This window comes from Leucopleurus acutus (assembly GCF_964270905.1).
Source record: "Leucopleurus acutus genome assembly, chromosome: 15".
In the NCBI taxonomy this organism is placed as follows: Eukaryota; Metazoa; Chordata; class Mammalia; order Artiodactyla; family Delphinidae; genus Leucopleurus; species Leucopleurus acutus.
In genome coordinates this window covers 37355707-37377324 of record NC_139157.1, presented here as the reverse complement: position 1 = coordinate 37377324, position 21618 = coordinate 37355707, and the positions used below count along the sequence as shown (strand labels likewise).

Genomic DNA, 21618 nt, shown 5'->3' with positions numbered 1-21618 from the left:
GAGGATAAAATAAGAAGGTGAAAGGATAAATGGAAAGAAGATGCCAAAGAGAGAAGCTGATTAGATGGGACAGAGGTATGAAAACTGATTTGAAGATGACCCTTGATAACTTGGGGAAAGGCTACATGTTATCAAACATTGGGTTGATCTTGCTAAAGGAAGATAAGAGCTCTCTTTTAAATGGGTTGTAGTTGATATATCTACTGGGGCATCATTTTTTCAGATATCTGGAAACCACAACCATTCCCTCTTAAAACAGAAATGTGGACTACTATTTCTTTTGTCTAAAAACCGAAAAAATTATCCCTAAGCAAGTTTGAGCTGTAATACTATAAGAGTCTATTACAGTGAGGAAAAAAATCCAACTAGAGATAAATGTACATCTCATCCTGTTTCTTAGAAAGAAAAAATATCTAGTATTTTCCACTAATCTTAAGATTTGGTGTTCAAAAGTTCAAGTTCTGTTTAAATCTTACTCAGTTGATTCAAAATTAATTACGTTATTTCTCTCTTGCTTTTCTACAGTATGCTGTCTGGCTAGTCCTCTGGGTTACGTGGAATGTGTTTGTTATCTGCTTCTATTTGGAGGCTGGGGACCTCTCAAAGGTAATTTGCCATCTGATTTGCCTGAGTCATCAGTTGTGTGTTAACAAGCCTCTTCCTAAGTAAGGCAGAGTCTCACCCTGCTCTTGTCACTTAGATGCACCTCGAATGAAGGTAAATTGAAAGATGTCCTCATCTATCTCTCTGCATTTCTACCATCAAAGAAACATTTCAGTGTGTCACAAAAATGTCATTTTATTATTTTAAGCAAAACTAAATGAAATATTGATTATTACGGTGACCATACTGTGTACTTTTAAAACATTGACTTGTGAGAGATTTCTGAAGCAGAGTAGGAAGTTTTTCAGAGATAAAATCTTGAAGATTTTTGAAATCACTTAGTTGGCTTATTACTCTGCTAAAGACTTTCCTGATTGGACCCAAATAGCAATATAATAATTCAAATAATTAATGGGTTTTAGTTGAATAAAACTGTTACCAGAGGGATATAATTTATTACATAAATGAATAAAATAGACATTTTATTCTAAAATAATCTAGGAAGGACTTAAAATACTTACATTTTCATTTAGGTTTCTTTATTTTGTGCCGTCCTGTATGAGTGTCTGTATGTATGTGTGTTTGCATATGTCTTGCTATTATATTTCTAACATAAATGCCTTACTATTGAAATAATGCAGTTTGTAGATCTCTAAAACCAACATCCTTCTTCTTTTGGAATGCAATTAACAGCAACTAAGTCAAATGAGATAATCCATTCAAAGTAGTAGTAAAACTTGCTTGAGACACTTGAGAGAGTTGTAAACTTGTACTTCTTCATATTAACTTTAAAAGATAGAGATTGTAAAATGTTCTTTTACCTCTCTATCCCTCAGATCAGAAAGACCCTGCAAAGATGTTGACATTTTTAAAACCCAGAGATGATAACCTGCTTTCAAAGGCTAAAAGAGCTAAAAAGTCTCCAGGAACTACCTTTGCAGGGCTATATATCTTGGTGGGCGGGGGATTGGGTGATGGTAATACACATTTATAATCTAGCATACAGGAGTTTCCCAAAGCACTCTGAGCATTTTCAAGTATGTTTATTTATTATTTAACTATGATATTGAGTATAAATAATCTTTTTTTCATTTTAACCATTTTATTTAATTTATTTTTTCATTTTAACCATTTTTTTTTAACATCTTTATTGGAGTATAATTGCTTTACAATGGTGTGTTAGTTTCTGCTTCACAACAAAATGAATCAGTTATATATATACATATGTTCCCATATCTCTTCCCTCTTGCGTCTCCCTCCCTCCCACCCTCCCTATCCCACCCCTCCAGGCGGTCACAAAGCACCGAGCTGATCTCCCTGTGCTATGCGGCTGCTTCCCACTAGCTATCTACCTTACGTTTGGTAGTGTATGTATGTCCATGCCTCTCTCTTGCTTTGTCACAGCTTACCCTTCTTCCTCCCCATATCCTCAAGTCCATTCTCTAGTAGGTCTGTGTCTTTATTCCTGTTTTACCCCTAGGTTCTTCATGACTTTTCTTCTTAAATTCCATATATATGTGTTAGCATACGATATTTGTCTCTCTCTTTCTGACTTACTTCACTCTGTATGACAGACTCTAGGTCTATCCACCTCATTACAAATAGCTCAATTTCGTTTCTTTTTATGGCTGAGTAATATTCCATTGTATATATGTGGCACATCTTCTCTATCCATTCATCCGATGGTGGACACTTAGGTTGTTTCCATCTCCGGGCTATTGTAAATAGAGCTGCAATGAACATTTTGGTACATGACGCTTTTTGAATTATGGTTTTCTCAGGGTATATGCCCAGTAGTGGGATTGCTGGGTCATATGGTAGTTCTATTTGTTGTTTTTTGAGGAACCTCCATACTGTTCTCCACAGTGGCTGTATCAATTGATATTCCCACCAACAGTATAAGAGTGTTCCCTTTTCTCCACACCCTCTCCAGCATTTGTTGTGTGTAGATTTTCTGATGATGCCCATTCTGACTGGTGTGAGATGATATCTCATTGTAGTTTTGATTTGCATTTCTCTAATGATTAGTGATGTTGAGCATTCTTTCATGTGTTTGTTGGCAATCTGTATATCTTCTTTGGAGAAATGTCTATTTAGGTCTTCTGCCCATTTTTGGATTGGGTTATTTGTTTTTTTGTTATTAAGCTGCATAAGCTGCTTATAAATTTTGGAGATTAATCCTTTGTCAGTTGCTTCATTTGCAAATATTTTCTCCCATTCTGAGGGTTGTCTTTTGGTCTTGTTTATGGTTTCCTTTGCTGTGCAAAAGCTTTGAAGTTTCATTAGGTCCCATTTGTTTATTTTTGTTTTTATTTCCATTTCTCTAGGAGGTGGGTCAAAAGGATCTTGCTGTGATTTATGTCATAGAGTGTCCTGCCTATGTTTTCCTCTAAGAGTTGGATAGTTTCTCACCTTACATTTAGGTCTTTAATCCATTTTGAGCTTATTTTTGTGTATGGTGTTAGGGAGTGATCTAATCTCATAGTTTTACATGTACCTCTCCAGTTTTCCCAGCACCACTTATTGAAGAGGCTGTCCTTTCTCCACTGTACATTCCTGCCTCCTTTATCAAAGATAAGGTGACCATATGTGCGTGGGTTTAATCTCTGGGCTTTCTATCCTGTCCCATTGATCTATCTTTTTGGTTTTGTGCCAGTACCATACAGTCTTGATTACTGTAGCTTTGTAGTATAGTCTGAAGTCCGGGAGCCTGATTCCTCCAGCTCCATTTTTCTTTCTCAGGATTGCTTTGCCTATTCGGGGTCTTTTGTGTTTCCATACAAATTGTGAAATTTTTTGTTCTAGTTCTGTGAAAAATGCCAGTGGTAGTTTGATAGGGATTGCATTGAATCTCTAGATTGCTTTGGGTAGTAGTAGAGTCATTTTCACAATGTTGATTCTTCCAATCCAAGAACATGGTATATCTCTCCATCTATTTGTATCATCTTTAATTTCTTTCATCAGTGTCTTATAATTTTCTGCATACAGGTCTTTTGTCTCCTTAGGTAGGTTTATTCCTAGATATTTTATTCTTTTTGTTGCAATGGTAAATGGGAGTGTTTTCTTGATTTCACTTCCAGATTTTTCATCATTGGTGTATAGGAATGCCAGAGACTTCTGTGCATTAATTTTGTATCCTGCTACTTTACCAAATTCATTGATTAGCTCTAGTAGTTTTCTGGTAGCATCTTTAGGATTCTCTATGTGTAGTATCATGTCATCTGCAAATAGTGACAGCTTTACTTCTTCTTTTCCGATTTGGATTCCTTTTATTTCCTTTTCTTCTCTGATTGCTGTGGCGAAAACTTCCAAAACTATGTTGAATAAGAGTGATGAGAGTGAGCAACCTTGTCTTGTTCCTGATCTTAGTTTTTCACCATTCAGGACGATGTTTGCTGTGGGTTTGTCATATATGGCCTTTATTATGTTGAGGAAAGTTCCCTCTGCGCCTACTTTCTGGAGGGTTTTTATCATAAATGGGTGTTGAATTTTGTCGAAAGCTTTCTCTGCATCTATTGAGATGATCATATGGAGTATAAATAATGTTGACTTTTTTTTTCAATTTCAAATGATGAAAGATAAAGTAAGAGGGTGACGTTATCATATGAAACAGACCCAAGGCTTCTGGAACCTGTAGTTTTATGAGCAGATTTTGGACAAGTCCTCATTGTGGCCCTTGGCAGTGTCTGCCCTGGTGGATGGCATTTCTGTATTCTTGCCGGTCATCGTACTCCACACTCTCAGCAGCAGGCAGTCCTTTCCTGAACATGCCCTGACCAATGAAAAGGAATTGTTCAGGTGGCTCTAGGAAAGACACATCATTTTCTGCTTAAAGCTCACATTCCCAGGACTTGAATTCCTTACCCAATTTATATATCTCTGCTGTATAATCCAGTTTGTTTAAGAGATTCCTCACTAAAATGACTTTTAATGATATTTTTGATTTTAAATAATCACCTTAATAATTGGAGGACAGGTATTCAGTCATATTGGCTGCATAAGATGATGGAGCAGATCAGAGTTTGTTTAATATTAAAAAAAAGAGGGAGAAATCTGAGCCAAGCTGGCTGCACAAATGTGTAATTTTTCTCACTGCTCCGTGTGATGACTGCAGACACAAAATAAAGCTTGTGATCCCATGACCTTGGACATGGGCATTGAAACCATAACGAGGACACATCCTAAAACATTAGAGTTCAAGAGAGTTGCAACCCAAATGACTGAGAATTCTTCTAATGCACACAGGCAGGTAATGACTATCCCATGGCAGTGAAGCAGTTAATAGTATTTCCTTTTCTTTTCATCCTATAAACAAAGGCTAGACTCTGCAGAGCACATGAAAATTTAATAATTTCCTTTTAACAAATAATCTAAAGGAAAACCATAAAGGACAAAGTTATATTGTTATCTGTACTGGGATTTTCCTCCCTTTCCTGCTCAAAGGGTTTGAGAAAGGTATATTTATGCCATTTAATTCTTTAGCTTCTGCAACTGCCTCACATTCTTCAAGTAACAGAGTGCCAGAAATAAGCAATGGTGATTGAAAAATGTACAGATATATGAAAGCTCAAAAATGGGACTCCTGAAACTGCTGATAATACTTAGGTTACAGAATATAAACCACTTTTTTCCCTCACCTCACCCAAGAAAATAAACTAATTTGACCATAAGAATGGGTCAGTTTGTTTGAGGCTGAGGGACAAATATGGGAAACAGAATCAGGGAGGAAATTCTGTGGTCTTTATATATGTGAGAGAAGTAGGTTTGTTTCCATAAAACATTTTGTAAAGAATTGATTTCTTCATAATGAATATTGGCAAGAAATGATAAAAAGCGGTAAAATATTAAGGCAAACTTGAGTTACCCGTTAGAGTTTAGAATTTTTTGTTGTCCTTTTCCAGTGTCTTTTCTGCTTTTTCTGCTAAACTATCTGCCTGTACTTATGAGAGAAATAGATATTAGCATCATTAATGAAGCCAGTGTGTACCTTCGGGAATGAAACGGCTTAATTACAATAATATGGTACACAGGGCTGACCTGGTTGATATTCAGTTTTCTTTGTACCCATAATTGTATAGATAATATATTTTTTCATCAAAAATTCTGTGTAAATCCAGCATTATTATTACAATATTTATTAATATATTTTAATGATTATCCCCATGAGATTTAAGGAAAAATAAAACTAATCAACCAGAGAAATTTCTTTTTAAAAATTTTATCTCAATGATATTAATAAAATATCGGGAATGTCATATAAATTAGCACATAATATGGTAGGAACAAATAAACATATACATCGCATAATAACTATTTCCACACTATTTATATTAATGCTTTAGATATTAGTGTTTTAACTAAATATCCTGAAACATCCTACCGATTCTTACTTTCTGAGGTGATATTTTAATAGATGTTCTGTTAATGAAACAGAGATAACATTAAATGAAACAGAGATAATATTAGTTTGTAACCCAAAGTGTTTGCTGACTTTATAGGCAGCTGCCTTTGAGCATTAAATGTGACCTTGACTATTGGATTAATAGTTTTGAGAATTCCTGATGTAAATAGTCTTACTGTGTTGTTGGATTATTCTGGTCAATTGTGATTTTCTTGCTCACATATCAAATAGAAAAGCAAACTAATCCCAGGTATTAACTGAATTGAGTTATTTTGAAAAGAGAAGAGATCTGTTTGTTCTGTAGTTAACTTCAAAGTGCACTGTTAGAAGGAAAACACATATAATATGGTAATTCACCTATTAGATTCATCACCTGGGAAAATAAAATTTATGAAATAGTTTTTGAACAGTTACACACAGGAAAAAAATTAGCGCTCTTCTGCTCTCTGCAAAAAACTGTATTCTCTTGGGTGTGTTATAATTGTAATCTACTCTTAGCTGAAATTATATCCTAACACTTTTCTTTATATGACTATTTTGAGATCTCAATTTCTACTTTCGTAATTTATGGGCACCATTAGTGAATGATGCACCACCTATCTTTAGAAATAAAATAATTAACTTACAGATCATAAAAGAGTAACCAAGGGATTATTTTACACTTAAAACAACCCAATTTGTTTATATACTAGGGATGCAGGTATATAACCCTTGGGCTTCATTATATTATCAGAAACTTATATTGTTAAGCATACCCTAGAGCAATTAATTATACCTAATGAAGGCTTTTAATAGTAATGTCTAGAAAGCTGTCACATTTTAATAATTTTGATAGTTGCTTCTGAGATCTAGATATACATTTTCATTTAAGAGTGTGGTATGTAGAGCTTCCCCAGTGGCACAGTGGTTGAGAGTCCGCCTGCCGATGCAGGGGACACGGGTTCGTGCCCCGGTCTGGGAAGATCCCACATGCAGCGGAGCGGCTGGGCCTGTGGGCCATGGCCACTGAGCGTCCGGAGCCTGTGCTCCGCAACGGGAGAGGCCACAACAGTGAGAGGCCCACGTACCACACACACAAAAAACAAACAAACAAACAAAAAAAAAATGTGGTATGTAAAAAAGCTATGTAAGAATGTGGCTTATTTATGAAGATGAAATAGGCAGTCTACCTGAAAAGAATTCAGAGTAATGATAATAAAGATGATGCAAAACCTTGGAAATAGAATGGAGAAAATACAAGAAACGTTTAACAAGGACTTAGGAGAACTAAAGAACAAACAAACAATGATGAACAACATAATAAATGAAATTGAAAATTCTCTAGAAGGAATCAATAGCAGAATAACTGAGGCAGAAGAACCGATAAGTGACCTGGAAGATAAAATAGTGGAAATAAATACTACAGAGCAGAATAAAGAAAAAAGAATGAAAAGAATTGAGGACAGTCTCAGAGACCTCTGGGACAACATTAAATCCACCAATGTTCAAATTATAGGGGTCCCAGAAGAAGAAGAGAAAAAGAAAGGGACTAAGAAAATATTTGAAGACATTATAGTCGAAAACTTCCCTAATATGGAAAAGGAAATAGTCAGTCAGATCCAGGAAGCACAGAGTCCCATACAGGATAAATCCAAGGAGAAACACACAAAGACACATATTAATCAAACTGTCAAAAATTAAATACAGAGATAAATATTAAAAGCAGCAAAGGAAAAGCAACAAATAACATACAATGGAATCCCCATGAGATTAACAGGTGATCTTTCAGCAGAAACTCTGCAAGCCAGAAGGGAGTGGCAAGACATATTTAAAGTGATGAAAGGGAGAACCTACAACCAAGATTAGTCTACCCAGCAAGGATCTCATTCAGATTCAATGGAGAAATTAAGACCTTTATAGACAAGCAAAAGTTAAAAGAATTCAGCACCACCAAACCAGCTTTACAACAAATGCTAAAGGAACTTCTCTAGGCAGGAAATGTAACAGAAGGAAAAGACCTACAATAACAAACCAAAAACAATTAAGAAAATGGTAATAGGAACATACATATCGATAATTACCTTAAATGTAAATGGGTTAAATGCTCCCACCAAAAGACATAGACTGGCTGAATGGATACAAAAACAAAACCCGTATATATGCTGTCTACAAGAGACCCACTTCAGACCTAGGGACACATACAGACTGAAAGTGAGGGGATGGAAAAAGATATTCCATGCAAATGGAAATCAAAAGAAAGCTAGAGTAGCAATTCTCATATCAGGCAAGATAGACTTTAAAATAAAGACTATTACAAGAGACAAAGAAGGCCACTACATAATGATCAAGGGCTCAATCCAAGAAGATACAACAATTGTAAATATTTATGCACCCAACATAGGAGCACATCAATACATAAGGCAAATGCTAACAGCCATAAAAGGGGAAATCAACAGTAACACAATTGTAGTAGGGGACTTTTAACACCCCACTTTCACCAATGGACAGATCATCCAAAATGAAAATAAGTAAGGAAACACAAGCTTTAAATGATACATTAAATAAGATGGACTTAATTGATATTTATATGACATTCCATCCCAAAATGACAGAATAGACTTTCTTCTCAAGTGTTCATGGAACATTCTCCAGGATACATCATATCTTGGTCACAAATCAAGCCTTGGTAAATTTAAGAAAATTGAAATCATATCAAGTATCTTTTCCCACCACAATGCTGTGAGACTAGATATCAATTACAGGAAAAAAATCTGTAAAAAACACAAATACATGGAGGCTAAACAGTACACTACTAAATAACCAAGAGGTCACTGAGTAAATCAAAGAGGAAATCAAAAAATACCTAGAAACAAATGACACAGAAAACATGATGACCCAAAACCTATGGGATGCAGCAAAAGCAGTTCTAAGAGGGAAGTTTATAGCAGTACAATCCTACCTCAGGAAACAAGAAACATCTCAAATAAACAACCTAAACTTACACTTAAAGCAATTAGAGAAAGTAGAACCAAAAAAACCCCGAAGTTAGCAGAAGGAAAGAAATCAGAAAGATCAGATAAGAAATAAATGAAAAAGAAATGAAGGAAACAATATAGCAAAGATCAATAAAACTAAAAGCTGGTTCTTTGGGAAGATAAACAAAATTGATAAACCATTAGCCAGACTCATCAAGAAAAAAAGGAAGAAGACTCAAATCAATAGAATTAGAAATGAAAAAGGAGAAGTAACAACTGACACCACAGAAATACAAAGGATCATGAGAGATTACTACAAGCAACTATATACCAATAAAATGGACAACCTGGAAGAAATGGACAACTTCTTAGTAAAACACAACCTTCCAAGACTGAACCAGGAAGAAATAGAGAATATAAGCAGACCAATCACAAGCACTGAAATTAAGACTGATTAAAAATCTTCCAAAAAACAAAAGCCCAGGACCAGATGGCTTCACAGAAGAATTCTATCAAACATTTAGAGAAGAGCTAACACCTATCCTTCTCAAACTCTTCCAAAATATAGCAGAGGGAGGAACATTTTTCACAGAGCTAGAACAAAAAATTTCACAATTTGTGTGGAAATACAAAAGATCCCGAATAGCCAAAGCACTCTTGAGAAAGAAAAATGGAGCTGAAGGAATCAGGCTCCCTGACTTCAGACTATGCCTCAAAGCTACAGTAATGAAGACAGTATGGTACTGGTGCAAAAATAGAAATATAGATCAATGGAACAGGATAGAAAGCCCAGAGATTTACCCATGCATATATGGTCACCTTGTCTTTGATAAAGGAGGCAGGAATACACAATGGAGAAAAGACAACCTCTTCAATAAGTGGTGCTGGGAAAACTGGATAGCTACATTTAAAAGAATGAAATTAGAACACTCCCTAACACCATACACAAAAATAAGCTCACAATGGATTAAAGACCTAAATGTAAGGCCAGATACTATACAACTCTTAGAGGAAAACATAGGCAGGACACTCTATGACATAAATCACAGCAAGATCCTTTTTGACCCACCTCCTAGAGAAATGGAAATAAAAACAAAAATAAATGGGACCTAATGAAACTTAAGAGCTTTAACACAGCAAAGGAAACGATAAACAAGACAAAAAGATGACCCTCAGAATGGGAGAAAATATTTGCAAACGAAGCAACTGCCAGAGGATTAATCTCCAAAATATACAAGCAGCTCATGCAGCTCAATATCCAAAAAACAACCCAATCTAAAAATGGGCAGAAGACCTAAATAGACATTTCTCCAAAGAAGATATACAGATTGCCAACAAACAAATGAAAGGATGCTCAACATCACTAATCATTAGAGAAATGCAAATCAAAACTACAATGAGGTATCACCTCATACCAGTAAGAATGGCCATCATCAAGAAATCTACAAACAATAAATTCTGGAGAGGCTGTGGAGAAAAGGGAACCCTCTTGCACAAATGCTGGGAATGTAAACTGATACAGCCACTATGGAGGTTCCTTAAAAATCTAAAAATAGAACTACCGTATGACCCAATAATCCCACTACTGGACATATACCCTGAGAAAACCATAATTCAAAAAGAGTCATGTACCACAATGTTCATTGCAGGTCTATTTACAATAGCCAGGACATGGAAGCAACCTAAGTGCCCATCAACAGATGAATGGATGAAGAAGATATGGCACATATATACGATGGGATTTAAAAGGAAATGAAATTGAGTTATTTGTAATGAGGTGGATGGACCTAGAGTCTGTCATATAGAGTGAAGTAAGTCAGAAAGAGAAAAACAAATACCATATGCTAACACATATATATGAAATCTTAAAAAAAAAAAAAAGAGGTCCTGAAAAACCTAGGGGCAGGAATAAAGATGCAGACATAGATAATGGCCTTGAGGACACATGGAGGGGGAAGGGTAAACTGGGACGAAGTGAGACAGTGGCATGGACATATATACACCACCAAATGTAAAATAGATAGCTAATGGGAAGTAGCCACATAGCACAGGGAGATCAGCTCAGTGCCTTATGACCACCTAGAGGGATGGGATAAGGAGGATGGGGGGGAGATGCAAGAGGGAGGAGATATGGGGATATATGTATATGTATGGGTGATTCACTTTGTTTTAAAGCAGAAACTAACACACCATTGTAAAGCAATTATACTCCAGTAAACATGTTTAAAAAAAATATGGCTTATTTAAGCTTTGAGAAATAAAATTGCTCTTGTAAACAAAAGAGACAGGAAGAGGATAAAACCTGTCATACAATGTAGGCAAATGGGCAGAAATCCTTGAAGCCATTTTCAAGTGCTGTGTGAAAAAATGTACTATTACAACAATCCCAGTTTTATTCCTTTTATTTAAAAAATGAATTATTCATTTAAAAAGGTATCTGATATTTGGATATTTTCAGCTCAGCGAAATTAATGTTTGTATCAAAATTTTCTTTTTTGATTTTATATGGAAAAAGGTGGTATGGAGAGACATCTCTTTTAATCATTTTTAACTTGAATTAATGGTGCTCTTCAAAAAGTAAAGAAATCTGTACAATTATTAATAAACAAAGAATACCTGTGATAATAGATTTAAGACTAAATTTAACAAATAATCAAGAGGACAATTGATTGGATTCATATTTTTTGTTTCTTATTGTAAAATGCATATAGTCCAAGAAAACTTCAATTAACTGTCATTAAATGAATTAGGAAAAAAAATTATTTCTCAAACCTTCAAAGATTTTGCTTTTGGATGTAGGATAAATGTCCTACATGTTATTAAGAATTAAATATAATGTAATTTTCCTCCAAAATAGAAATGAACCAACCTTTTGTAATTTGGTCAAACTGTAATTGCCTCTGTTCTCTTTTTTCCTTTAATAGTGCAGTGAATTAAACTGCTTATTTTCTTCTTCAGTTCTCTTTTGTTTGCTTACTTGTTCCACTTTGTTTTAAGACCCCTAAAGTGAGGAGTCGGATCTTTGGACCTTTCTACTTCTCTGTTTACATTCTTTCACTTGAAAATGCAGTTCACTGTCATAATTTAAGCTATCATCTCTACACATGTCTGCCAGATCTATATCTATATCTTCAGTCCTGACCTTGTTGCTAAGCTAAAGTCCCACATCTCCAACTTTCTGCTTGTGTCATGTCAATTCCATTGACACCTTAAATGCAACATGTCCAAAAGGATTTATCATCCGCAGAGAATCCAACTTCCTTAATTCATTTCTTACTCAGAAAAGGAAAAAAAAGGCAAAGTTTATTGCAAAATATGAATAAAAGAGGAAAAGAATTGTTCTGTGTTGGGGGAGGCTACAGAAATCTTTATAGATTGACCATGAGATGAAGCAAGAAATGCATATTTTTTATTATTTATAGTTTGTGTGTGTATTGTAAACCTTGCACTCTACCAAATGAAAAATAGTAGAGAGTGACAATTTGGAAATGTAAATGCCCCAAAGAGATGAGCTGACCTTTAGAAGATGCTGTACTCTGGGGGCACTTGCTAATTCTGGTTAGGGAAGGAGGCTATGAATCCAGGTTTTAAACCCATAGAAGGCTATTTCTGGGCTTTGTATATATCAGCGTAGTTTTAAGGGAGAGGGCCTCAGGCAGATGGACAGATTTCTTCTTAGGGCATTTGATGAATTCTTTATAAGGCTAAAGGAATAAATGGACAGACAGAAAAGCAGAGTTAAGTTGTTTGGCAGTCTTACAAAATGGAGACTGAAGATAGGAGAGAGGCTCTGCAGAATAAACTCAAGTTATAGTTGAGAAACATGGAGAACAAGCCAGGGTCAAGAGAGACACACTAAACATTATGGGGACTAAAATCCAGGCTCAGTTCAGCACAGTCCTTGATTGAAATAAGCTGATTAGCTACCACTTTATCTGTCTAGTTTAGGGAAAGGGAAAATATTTTACTAGAAAGATAGCATTACCTTATACCGTTTATTTATATGCATATCAGGCAATTGAAAATTCCTACACATGCTAAAAGAGAGGACCTCATTGCTGAAAGTGAAGGAAAAAATAGACAATTGAAACAGACCAACAGATAATTCAGATATTGTAATTACCTGATAAGAGGACTTAAAATGTTAAAGAAAATAATGGGAAAAACTGGAGATAATAGACTGAAAGATGAAGAATTTACCCTAAAAGGATCTATATAAAGAATGAAATGGAAATTCTAGAACTGAAAATTATAACATTTAAAAGTAAGAACACATTAGGTGTGTTTGATAGTAGATTTAAAAGAGTAGAAGACAAGATTGGTGAACTGGAGGATGATGGGTCAATAGCAAATATCCAAAGTGAAGCACTGAGAGAGTTTGACAAAAACAAAAAGAAAAGAATACAAATATTAAAAGGATGTCAGAAACATATGGGGCTCAGCTAAGATGCAATATATAAATAAGTGAATTGCCAGGAAAAAGATAGAATTGGACAGAAGCAATATCTGAAGTGATAGAGTATTTTCAAAACTGGTTAAATACATCAACCCACAGATTCAAGAAGACTTTCAGATCTCAACTGGAAAAAATACCAAGAACACCACATCCAAATATAGAATAGTAGCACTGTTGAAAATTAAAATCCAAGGGAAAAAAAAAAAGCCACCAAAGGTAAAAGACTCATTACCTTCAAAGGAACAGCTAAAAGACTGACAATTGACCTTTCAACAGAAGGAGTGACTCTAGAAGGCAATTGAATGGCACCTTTAATGTGCTTTAAAAGTGACAACCTAGAATTCCATAACTTGCAAAAATATTCTTCAACAATAAAGGCGAAATAAAAGCATTTTCACTCAACAAGAACTAAAATAATTCATTAGTAGCAAACATACACTAACAAATTCCTAACTGATGACATTTTTGTCTGTTCATCATCCATACTTTGCTTTTATGGATTAGATTACCCAGAACCTTTAAACAGAGCACAAAGAAAGTTCCTGGTTTCTGGCTTCCTTTTAACAGGGATCCCATTGTAGATTGTGATATGTGCGCATACGAAGGTTTATTACTTAACACTCTAACCAAGGTATCAAGTAAAGCAAAAAATTGGATTACCTAGAGCTCTGGGGAGAATTTATGCTTAAATTCATCTTTTAATACTCAAATCATATATATTCTTCATTTGTGTGACAAAATTCTTTCCAGAAACCTTCCCATACCTTTGTCCGTGGTGGAGTTGACTAGACCATGAATGACCATGCCTCTAATTTTACTTTATTTGCATACATTTTAAAAATTAGAATTGAATTTCCAGAAGCCGAGGATCCTTATTCCCAGGGTAGCAAAATTCTTATATGCTCCATGAAGCTGTCATTGAGAGCCACAAAGATATCTGAGAATTCTCACTTGGATTTATGCCTTCTTTACTCTTGTGGTTAAAACAATGTAAACCATTTCACAATTTTGCTGTTTTCTCTAATATTTGAGTTGCTTTCTCTTTCTCTGCAAGAACTAGATGGCTCTAGTAAATTAGCTGCTCTAATTTGTACTTTCTTACTTTGATGATTTTCCCTCTTGCTGATTTCCCCCTTCAGATGCCCCTGTGGGTGTCAAGAATCTCATGCTTTATTTTGTGGGGCTTAAAAGTGTCTTGGGTATTGAAACGAGGACCTTCCACATAGTGGAATCTCCATGAGCATAAACAAAGTCTTGTGGCATGAGCAAACATTATTTCTGCTGGATGATTCACAGGCATCATGCATGTAAAATATTGGTAGAAGGTCTTCCCACAGATCAATGAAAATAGTCAACCTGAGCTCCCTAGAAGAGCAGAATGGTCTCCAGGTATTGACTCCCCTGGGTCTCCATTGCTGCTGGCAGAGTTCACTGTGACATCCTCAGAATGCTGACTCAGGTGCTCTCCACATTGGCGAAGATCTGCTACTCATTCAAAGACACACACTGTTCTATGACTGCAGCATCTCCAACTCTATTTTCTCTAGCTTTGGGCTTATACAGTCTTGTATGCTCTCTTTCTAATTTCTTATTAAGAAATACACTATGTGCAGTTTTCCTTACCCAGTGTTTGTTCAGTTAACCTTTTATTTTCTCATTAATCAAAAGCTTTGGTTTCAAAGCTATTATTTCTGATATGGAAGTCAAAAAAAAATTAAGCACTAACTACTTTTTTCTTTTTGCATTCCTATTAAGACAATGGTAATTCTCTTTGAAGCAAGAAGGATGTCCCTGACTCACTAGGTAAAGTCTGCAAAAGTTAAGTATGAAAAATAAAAGCACAGAGATTAATATTTCAAGAGAGTATCCTGCTGGAAATAAAAGAAAGAAGATACAAACGCGGTCTAAGCCAGTGCCATCCTGTCTTCAAAGCCTAGTCAGAAATCATTCTAGAACAGCAATTTTTATTCTATGCCAAATTAAAGCAGCTATACTTTTTATAGGTTTATAATTCACAGAGCCATGTAAAGAATGAAAGAATATGTTTCCATTAAGAGTTCCATGGCTTTAAATTTAGAAATATTTGAATTTTTGATAAAAACAATGAAAACCACTATATATTTTTTAAAAGCCTTGAAATAATTTGTCTAGATTACAGTGATCTCATATTAAGTGGGCTCTTAGATCCTGAAATATTGCCAAAATTTACTTGAGAATTATGTCCAATTCAGCATGGTACACCCCAGCCCCTCATGTATTCTCAGTCTGTGAGAACCTTATCAAAATCCCCCTCTTCACTGTGAACCATCATCCTAACATGACCCCTGGAACTCATTTGACACCTAAATTGGGGTTGGCAGTTGCCAAAGTAGCTTTGGAGGGCAGAATGTCAATCTCTTTGTCTGAGAATTCACTCAGAGACAATTGAGGCTTTGATGAACTGTGGGAAATTATATAAAGATACAACTCAGAGGATATTAAATGGTGAAATAAATCAATTTTTTCTGCTTCTAGCATCCAGGGTTATTTGGCCAGAGAGAGCAAATAAGTGACTATATTCCATGCTTTTCATATGGTAACAAACCTCCTCTATTCTGTCCTATAGTTAAAATTTACATGGAAAATGCAGTTGAAGTAGCAGTTCAGTTCACTATAGGTAACCAGGGAGCAATGTTTAGTAAATACTGTTATTAAATGTAAAGCAATACAAAGAAAACTAGACTATTTAAATCTCTTTCCTGATTGAGAACTGCATGAAAAAATTTTGAAGTTGCTTTTCATTCCAACATAGCACTCAAAGTGCTACTTCCCCTCCTCCTCTTTTAAGATTTGTTTTCAACATTTAAAAAAGCAAAATGTGTACACAGCCTGACGCATCCAGAAAAGCAGCTTAGAAGGGTAAAAAGAAGAGGATGACTCACTAATAAACAGCCATTTATAGAATTATAATTACTTTTTTCTTCCCTTCATTAGCACATGTAACCTGCTAGAGGAATGAGTCTAATGGTAATTGTAGGACTCTAGGGTTTTCACACTCATAGTAGTGTAATATATAAAACTGAAGTAATTAGGAGGTATTTCAAAAAATGTCATTTTTTTCATAGGCATTTTATAAAAACTAGGCATTTTGTCGTGAAGTAGCTGCATTGATACCATAGGGACACTCTGTCCCTTTTCCACTCTGCCAGAAAAATCTCTAGTGACAGGTCCTCAAATCTTTTATTTGAATCACAAGTGAGAATGAGTTTGGTGCTCTCAATTAGTCCCAAGAGCGGAACCAATATCACACAATTTGGCATACACTGCAATTGCTCCTGAAGAGAGCTGTAGCTAGCCAGCCACTCCGAGGGGCTGAGGCCCTCCTCAGGGTGTGCCTGGTACACCAGATTCATCAGGCAGCCTGCAAAATGGATGGACTTGAGCTTTTGCACTCCGATTTTATGAGCACTAAAATTAATCCATTAAGCATTTTGTACATCCAGAACCCCTACTACTCACCTTTTAACACATTTATATAGTACGTTAACTGTGGCATCATAGTGTGAGGCATAATGAGTCCAATTCTTGTTCTTTGCTTCCTGTTTCCTTCTTCTCAATAAAAAAAAAAAGCTGCGTTTAATATTGCCAAATAACCAAATAATTAGTACTGCTGGGTATTTTTTTCTCTTGTTATTCTTCATAAAATGTAAAGCCAGAAGCACAGTTTCGAAAACAAAGATAGCTGAATTTTATCTAATAGACACAACGAATGTGAACAAACAGTGTTAAAACCATAAAGTATTAATTGCTTATTAAATAATAAGAAAAGAGTATTTCACTTCAGTCTTCTAACCCTAGAAAGATGGGTCCTCAGTCTGTGACTAATTCCATTGTTTATTAAGAATTCAAGTTGTAGCAGTTTTATGGGTTTCTTTTAGAAAAGTGAGAAAGGGAAAAAACACATCATAAATGTGATTTATCAGGGTTATAACATTTTCCAGGTTTAGATCACTTTCTTGGTTATAAGCATTTTATTTTCTGAATGATTCCATCCTCTTGAGTATTGCATAAGATCAAATTTCTCTACAGGGGCACAAGTGACATGATCCATTTGGAAAATGTTATCAAATAGTCAAGCTAAAACACAAATGGAACACAAACCCTAGTATTTTCCCTGATAACTATGGAATTACTAAATCTGAAGACATATTGAAAAAGGAGGGGAAGAAAATAATTGCATATTCAGAAAAAAGGAGAAACTGGAATTTATTTGTACTGACAAAGTAATATAAATGATTATATAAAGTATTATTAATGAAAGAAATTTGGCTTCAGAATTTCATATTCTCAGAGTACTTTGTAATCTAAATCATTGTTTGACCATATTTCAACCAACTTTCAAGTTACATTCTCCCAGAATGTGTTAGAAGCAAAAACAACATGAAAAGACAAGACTTGGAGCAGCATATGCAAGCAGTCTGTCTGTGACATCTCTCACCCCTCAGATCTCCAGGGTCTGTTGGACCTGCGATTATTTTTCCTGCAGCTGTCCACTTACTGGAGAGGTGCCCTTCCCAGAGAGAGGAAAGCCAGTCTTTCAAACTCTCTAGAATTGCTGTCCTCAGGATTTTTAATGATTTTTTTTTTTTTTTTTTGCTTCTCTAAATTGCTAAACTGCCTTAAAAGAGAGGAACCTCAAGTTTACTTCAAGCTGAAATGAGGAAAACACACATATACATTTTGGAAAATGTTAAAAAATATATATGCTAATATGAATAAAAACAAATCCCCACATGTAGTGACTTTACATTAATTTTTTTCTCTACAGAGTATAACCTCAATTTATGTGTCAACATTTCACACATCTAAATCACTGGCAAATATTATTATTTATCATTATTCTAATTTTTTTTCAGTTTTTAATTTCTATATCTTAAAATAATAGAAAGTACATGGAAGTAACCTAAGTGTCCATCAACAGATGAATGGATAAAGAAGATGTGGTACACATATACAATGGAATATTACTCAGCCATAAAAAGAAATGAAATTGAGTTGTTTGTAGTGAGATGGATGGGCCTAGAGTCTGTCATACAGAGTGAAGTAAGTCAGAAAGAGAAAAACAAATACCATATGCTAGCACATATGTATGGAATAAAAAAAAATGGTTCTGAAGAACCTACAGGCAAGATTGGTTCAAGATGGTGGAGTAGAAGGACATGCTCTCACTCCTTCTTTCAAGAACACCGGAATCACAACAACTGCTGAACAGTCATCGACAGGAAGACACTGGAACTCAACAAAAAATATACCCCACATGCAAAGGCAATGGAGAAGCTGCAATGAGACAGTAGGAGGGGCACAATCACCATAAAACCAAATACTGTAACTGCTGGGTTGATGACTCACAAACAGGAAAACACTTATACCACAGAAATCCACCCACTGGAGTGAAGGTTCTGAGCCCCACATCAGGCTTCCGAACCTGGGGGTTCGGCAACGGGAGGAGGAATTCCTAGATAATCAGACTTTGAAGCCTAGCAGGATTTGATAGCAGGACTTCGACAGGACTATGGGAAACAGAGACTCCACTCTTGGAGGGCACACACAAAGTAGTGTGCACATTAGGACCCAGGGAAAGGAGCAGTGACCCCATAGGAAACTGAACCAGACATACCTGCTAGTGTTAGAGGGTCTCCTGCAGAGGTGGGAGGTGGCTGTGCCTCATCGTGAGGACAAGGACACTGGCAGCAGAAGTTATGGGAAGTACTCCTTGTCATGAGCCCTCTCAAAGTCCACCATTAGCCCCAACAAAGAGCCCAGGTAGGATCCCGTGTTGGGTCGCCTCAGGCCAAACAAACAACAGGGAGGGAACCCAGCCCCACCCATCAGCAAACAAGTGGATTAAAGTTTTATTGAGCTCTGCCCACCAGAGCGACAGCCAGCTCTACCCACCACAAGTCCCTCCCATCAGAAAACTTCCACAAGGCTCTTAGATAGCCTCATCCACCAGAAGGCAGAGAGGAGAAGCAAGAATAACTACAATCCTGCAGCCTGTGTAACAAAAACCACATTCACAGAAAGATAGGCAAGATGAAAAGGCAGAGGGCTATGTACCAGATGAAGGAACAAGATAAAAGGCCAGAAAAATAATTAATGAAATGGAGATAGGCAATCTTCCAGAAAAAGAATTCAGAATAATGAAATGAAGACAATCCAGGACCTCGGAAAAAGAAAGGAGGCAAAGATCGAGAAGATGCAAGAAATGTTTAACAAAGATCTAGAAGAATTAAAGAACAAACAAACAGAGATGAACAATACACTAACTGAAATGAAAAATACACTAGAAGGAATCAATAGCAGAATAACTGAGGCAGAAGAACAGGAAGACAGAATGGTAGAATTCACTGCTGTGGGACAGAATAAAGAAAAAAGAATGAAAGGAAATGAAGACAGCCTAAGAGACCTCCAGGACAACATTAAATGCAACAACATTCGCATTATAGGGGTCCCAGAAGGAGAAGAGAGAGAGAAAGACCAGAGAAAATATTTGAAAAGATTATAGTTGAAAACTTCCCTAACATGGGAAAGGAAATAGCCACCCAAGTCCAGGAAGAGCAGAGAGTCCCATACAGGATAAACCCAAGGAGAAACACGCCAAGACATATAGTAATCAAATTGGCAAAAATTAAAGACAAAGAAAAATTATTGAAAGCAACAAGGGAAAAATAACATACAAGGGAACTCCCATAAGGTTAACAGCTGATTTCTCAGCAGAAACTCTGCAAGCCAGAAGGGAGTGGCATAATATACTTAGAGTGATGAAAGAGAAGAACCTACAATCAATATTACTCTACCCAGCAAGGATCACATTCAGCTTCGATGGAGAAATCAAAAGCTTTACAGACAAGCAAAAGCTAAGAGAATTCAGCACCACCAAACCAGCTCTACAACAAATGCTAAAGGAACTTCTCTAAGTGGGAAACAGAACAGAAGAAAAGGACCTACAAAAACAAACTCAAAACAATTAAGAAAATGGTCATAGGAACATACATATTGATAACTACCTTAAACGTGAAAGGATTAAATGCTCCAACCAAAAGACACAGGCTTGCTGAATGGATACAAAAACAAGAACCATATATATACTGTCTACAAGAGACCCACTTCAGACCTAGGGACACATACAGACTGAAAGTCAGGCGATGAAAAGATATTCTATGTAAACGGAAATCAAAAGAAATATGGAGTAGCAATACTCATATCAGATAATATAGACTTTAAAGTAAAAACTGTTATAAGAGACAAGGACGGACACTACATAATGATCAAGGGATCAATCCAAGAAGAAGATATAACAATTGTAAATATTTATGCACCCAACATAGGAGCACCTCAATACATAAGGCAACTGCTAACAGCTCTAAAAGAGGATATTCAAGAGTAACACAATAATAGTGGGGGACTTTAACACCTCACTTACACCAATGGACAGATCATCCAAACAGAGATTTAATAAGGAAACACAAGCTTTAAATGACACAATAGACCAGATAGATTTAATTGATATTTACAGGACATTCCATCCAAAAACCACAGATTACACTTTCTTCTCAAGTGCGCACGGAACATTCTCCAGGATAGATCACATCTTGGGTCACAAATCAAGCCTCAGTAAATTTAAGAAAATTGAAATCATATCAAGCATCTCTTCTGACTACAATGCTATGAGATTAGAAATGAATTACAGGGGAAAAAACGTAAAACACACAAACACATGGAGGCTAAACAATACGTTACTAAATAACCAAGAGATCACTGAAGAAATCAAAGAGGAAATCAAAAAATACCTAGAGACAAATGACAATGGAAACACGACGACTCAAAACCTATGGGATGCAGCAAAAGCAGTTCTAACAGGGAAGTTTATAGCTATACAGGCCTACCTCAAGAAACAAGAAAAATCTCAAATAAACAATCTAATGTTACACCTAAAGGAACTAGAGAAAGAAGAACAAACAAAACCCAAAGTTAGCAGAAGGAAAGAAATCATAAAATCAGAGCAGAAATAAATGAAATAGAAATAAAGATAACAGTAGCAAAGATCAATAAAAGTAAAAGCTGATTCTTTGAGAAGATAAACAAAATTCATAAACTATTAGCCAGACTCATCACAAAAAATAGGGAGAGGACTCAAATCAATAAAATTAGAAATGAAAAAGGAG

General features: G+C 35.8%; 1 protein-coding gene across 2 annotated transcripts in view; it reads left to right on the top strand.

Moving 5' to 3' along the window:
• NKAIN2 (sodium/potassium transporting ATPase interacting 2) overlaps positions 1 to 21618 on the top strand; it is a gene marked incomplete at both ends in the record, with an annotated part of 967614 nt that overhangs the window by 520765 nt on the left and 425231 nt on the right. For both annotated transcript variants that reach the window (XM_082855901.1, XM_082855900.1), the window contains one exon: positions 526 to 606. In XM_082855901.1, the coding sequence (XP_082712027.1) occupies positions 526 to 606 (81 nt within the window). The remainder of the gene's footprint in view (positions 1 to 525; positions 607 to 21618) is intronic.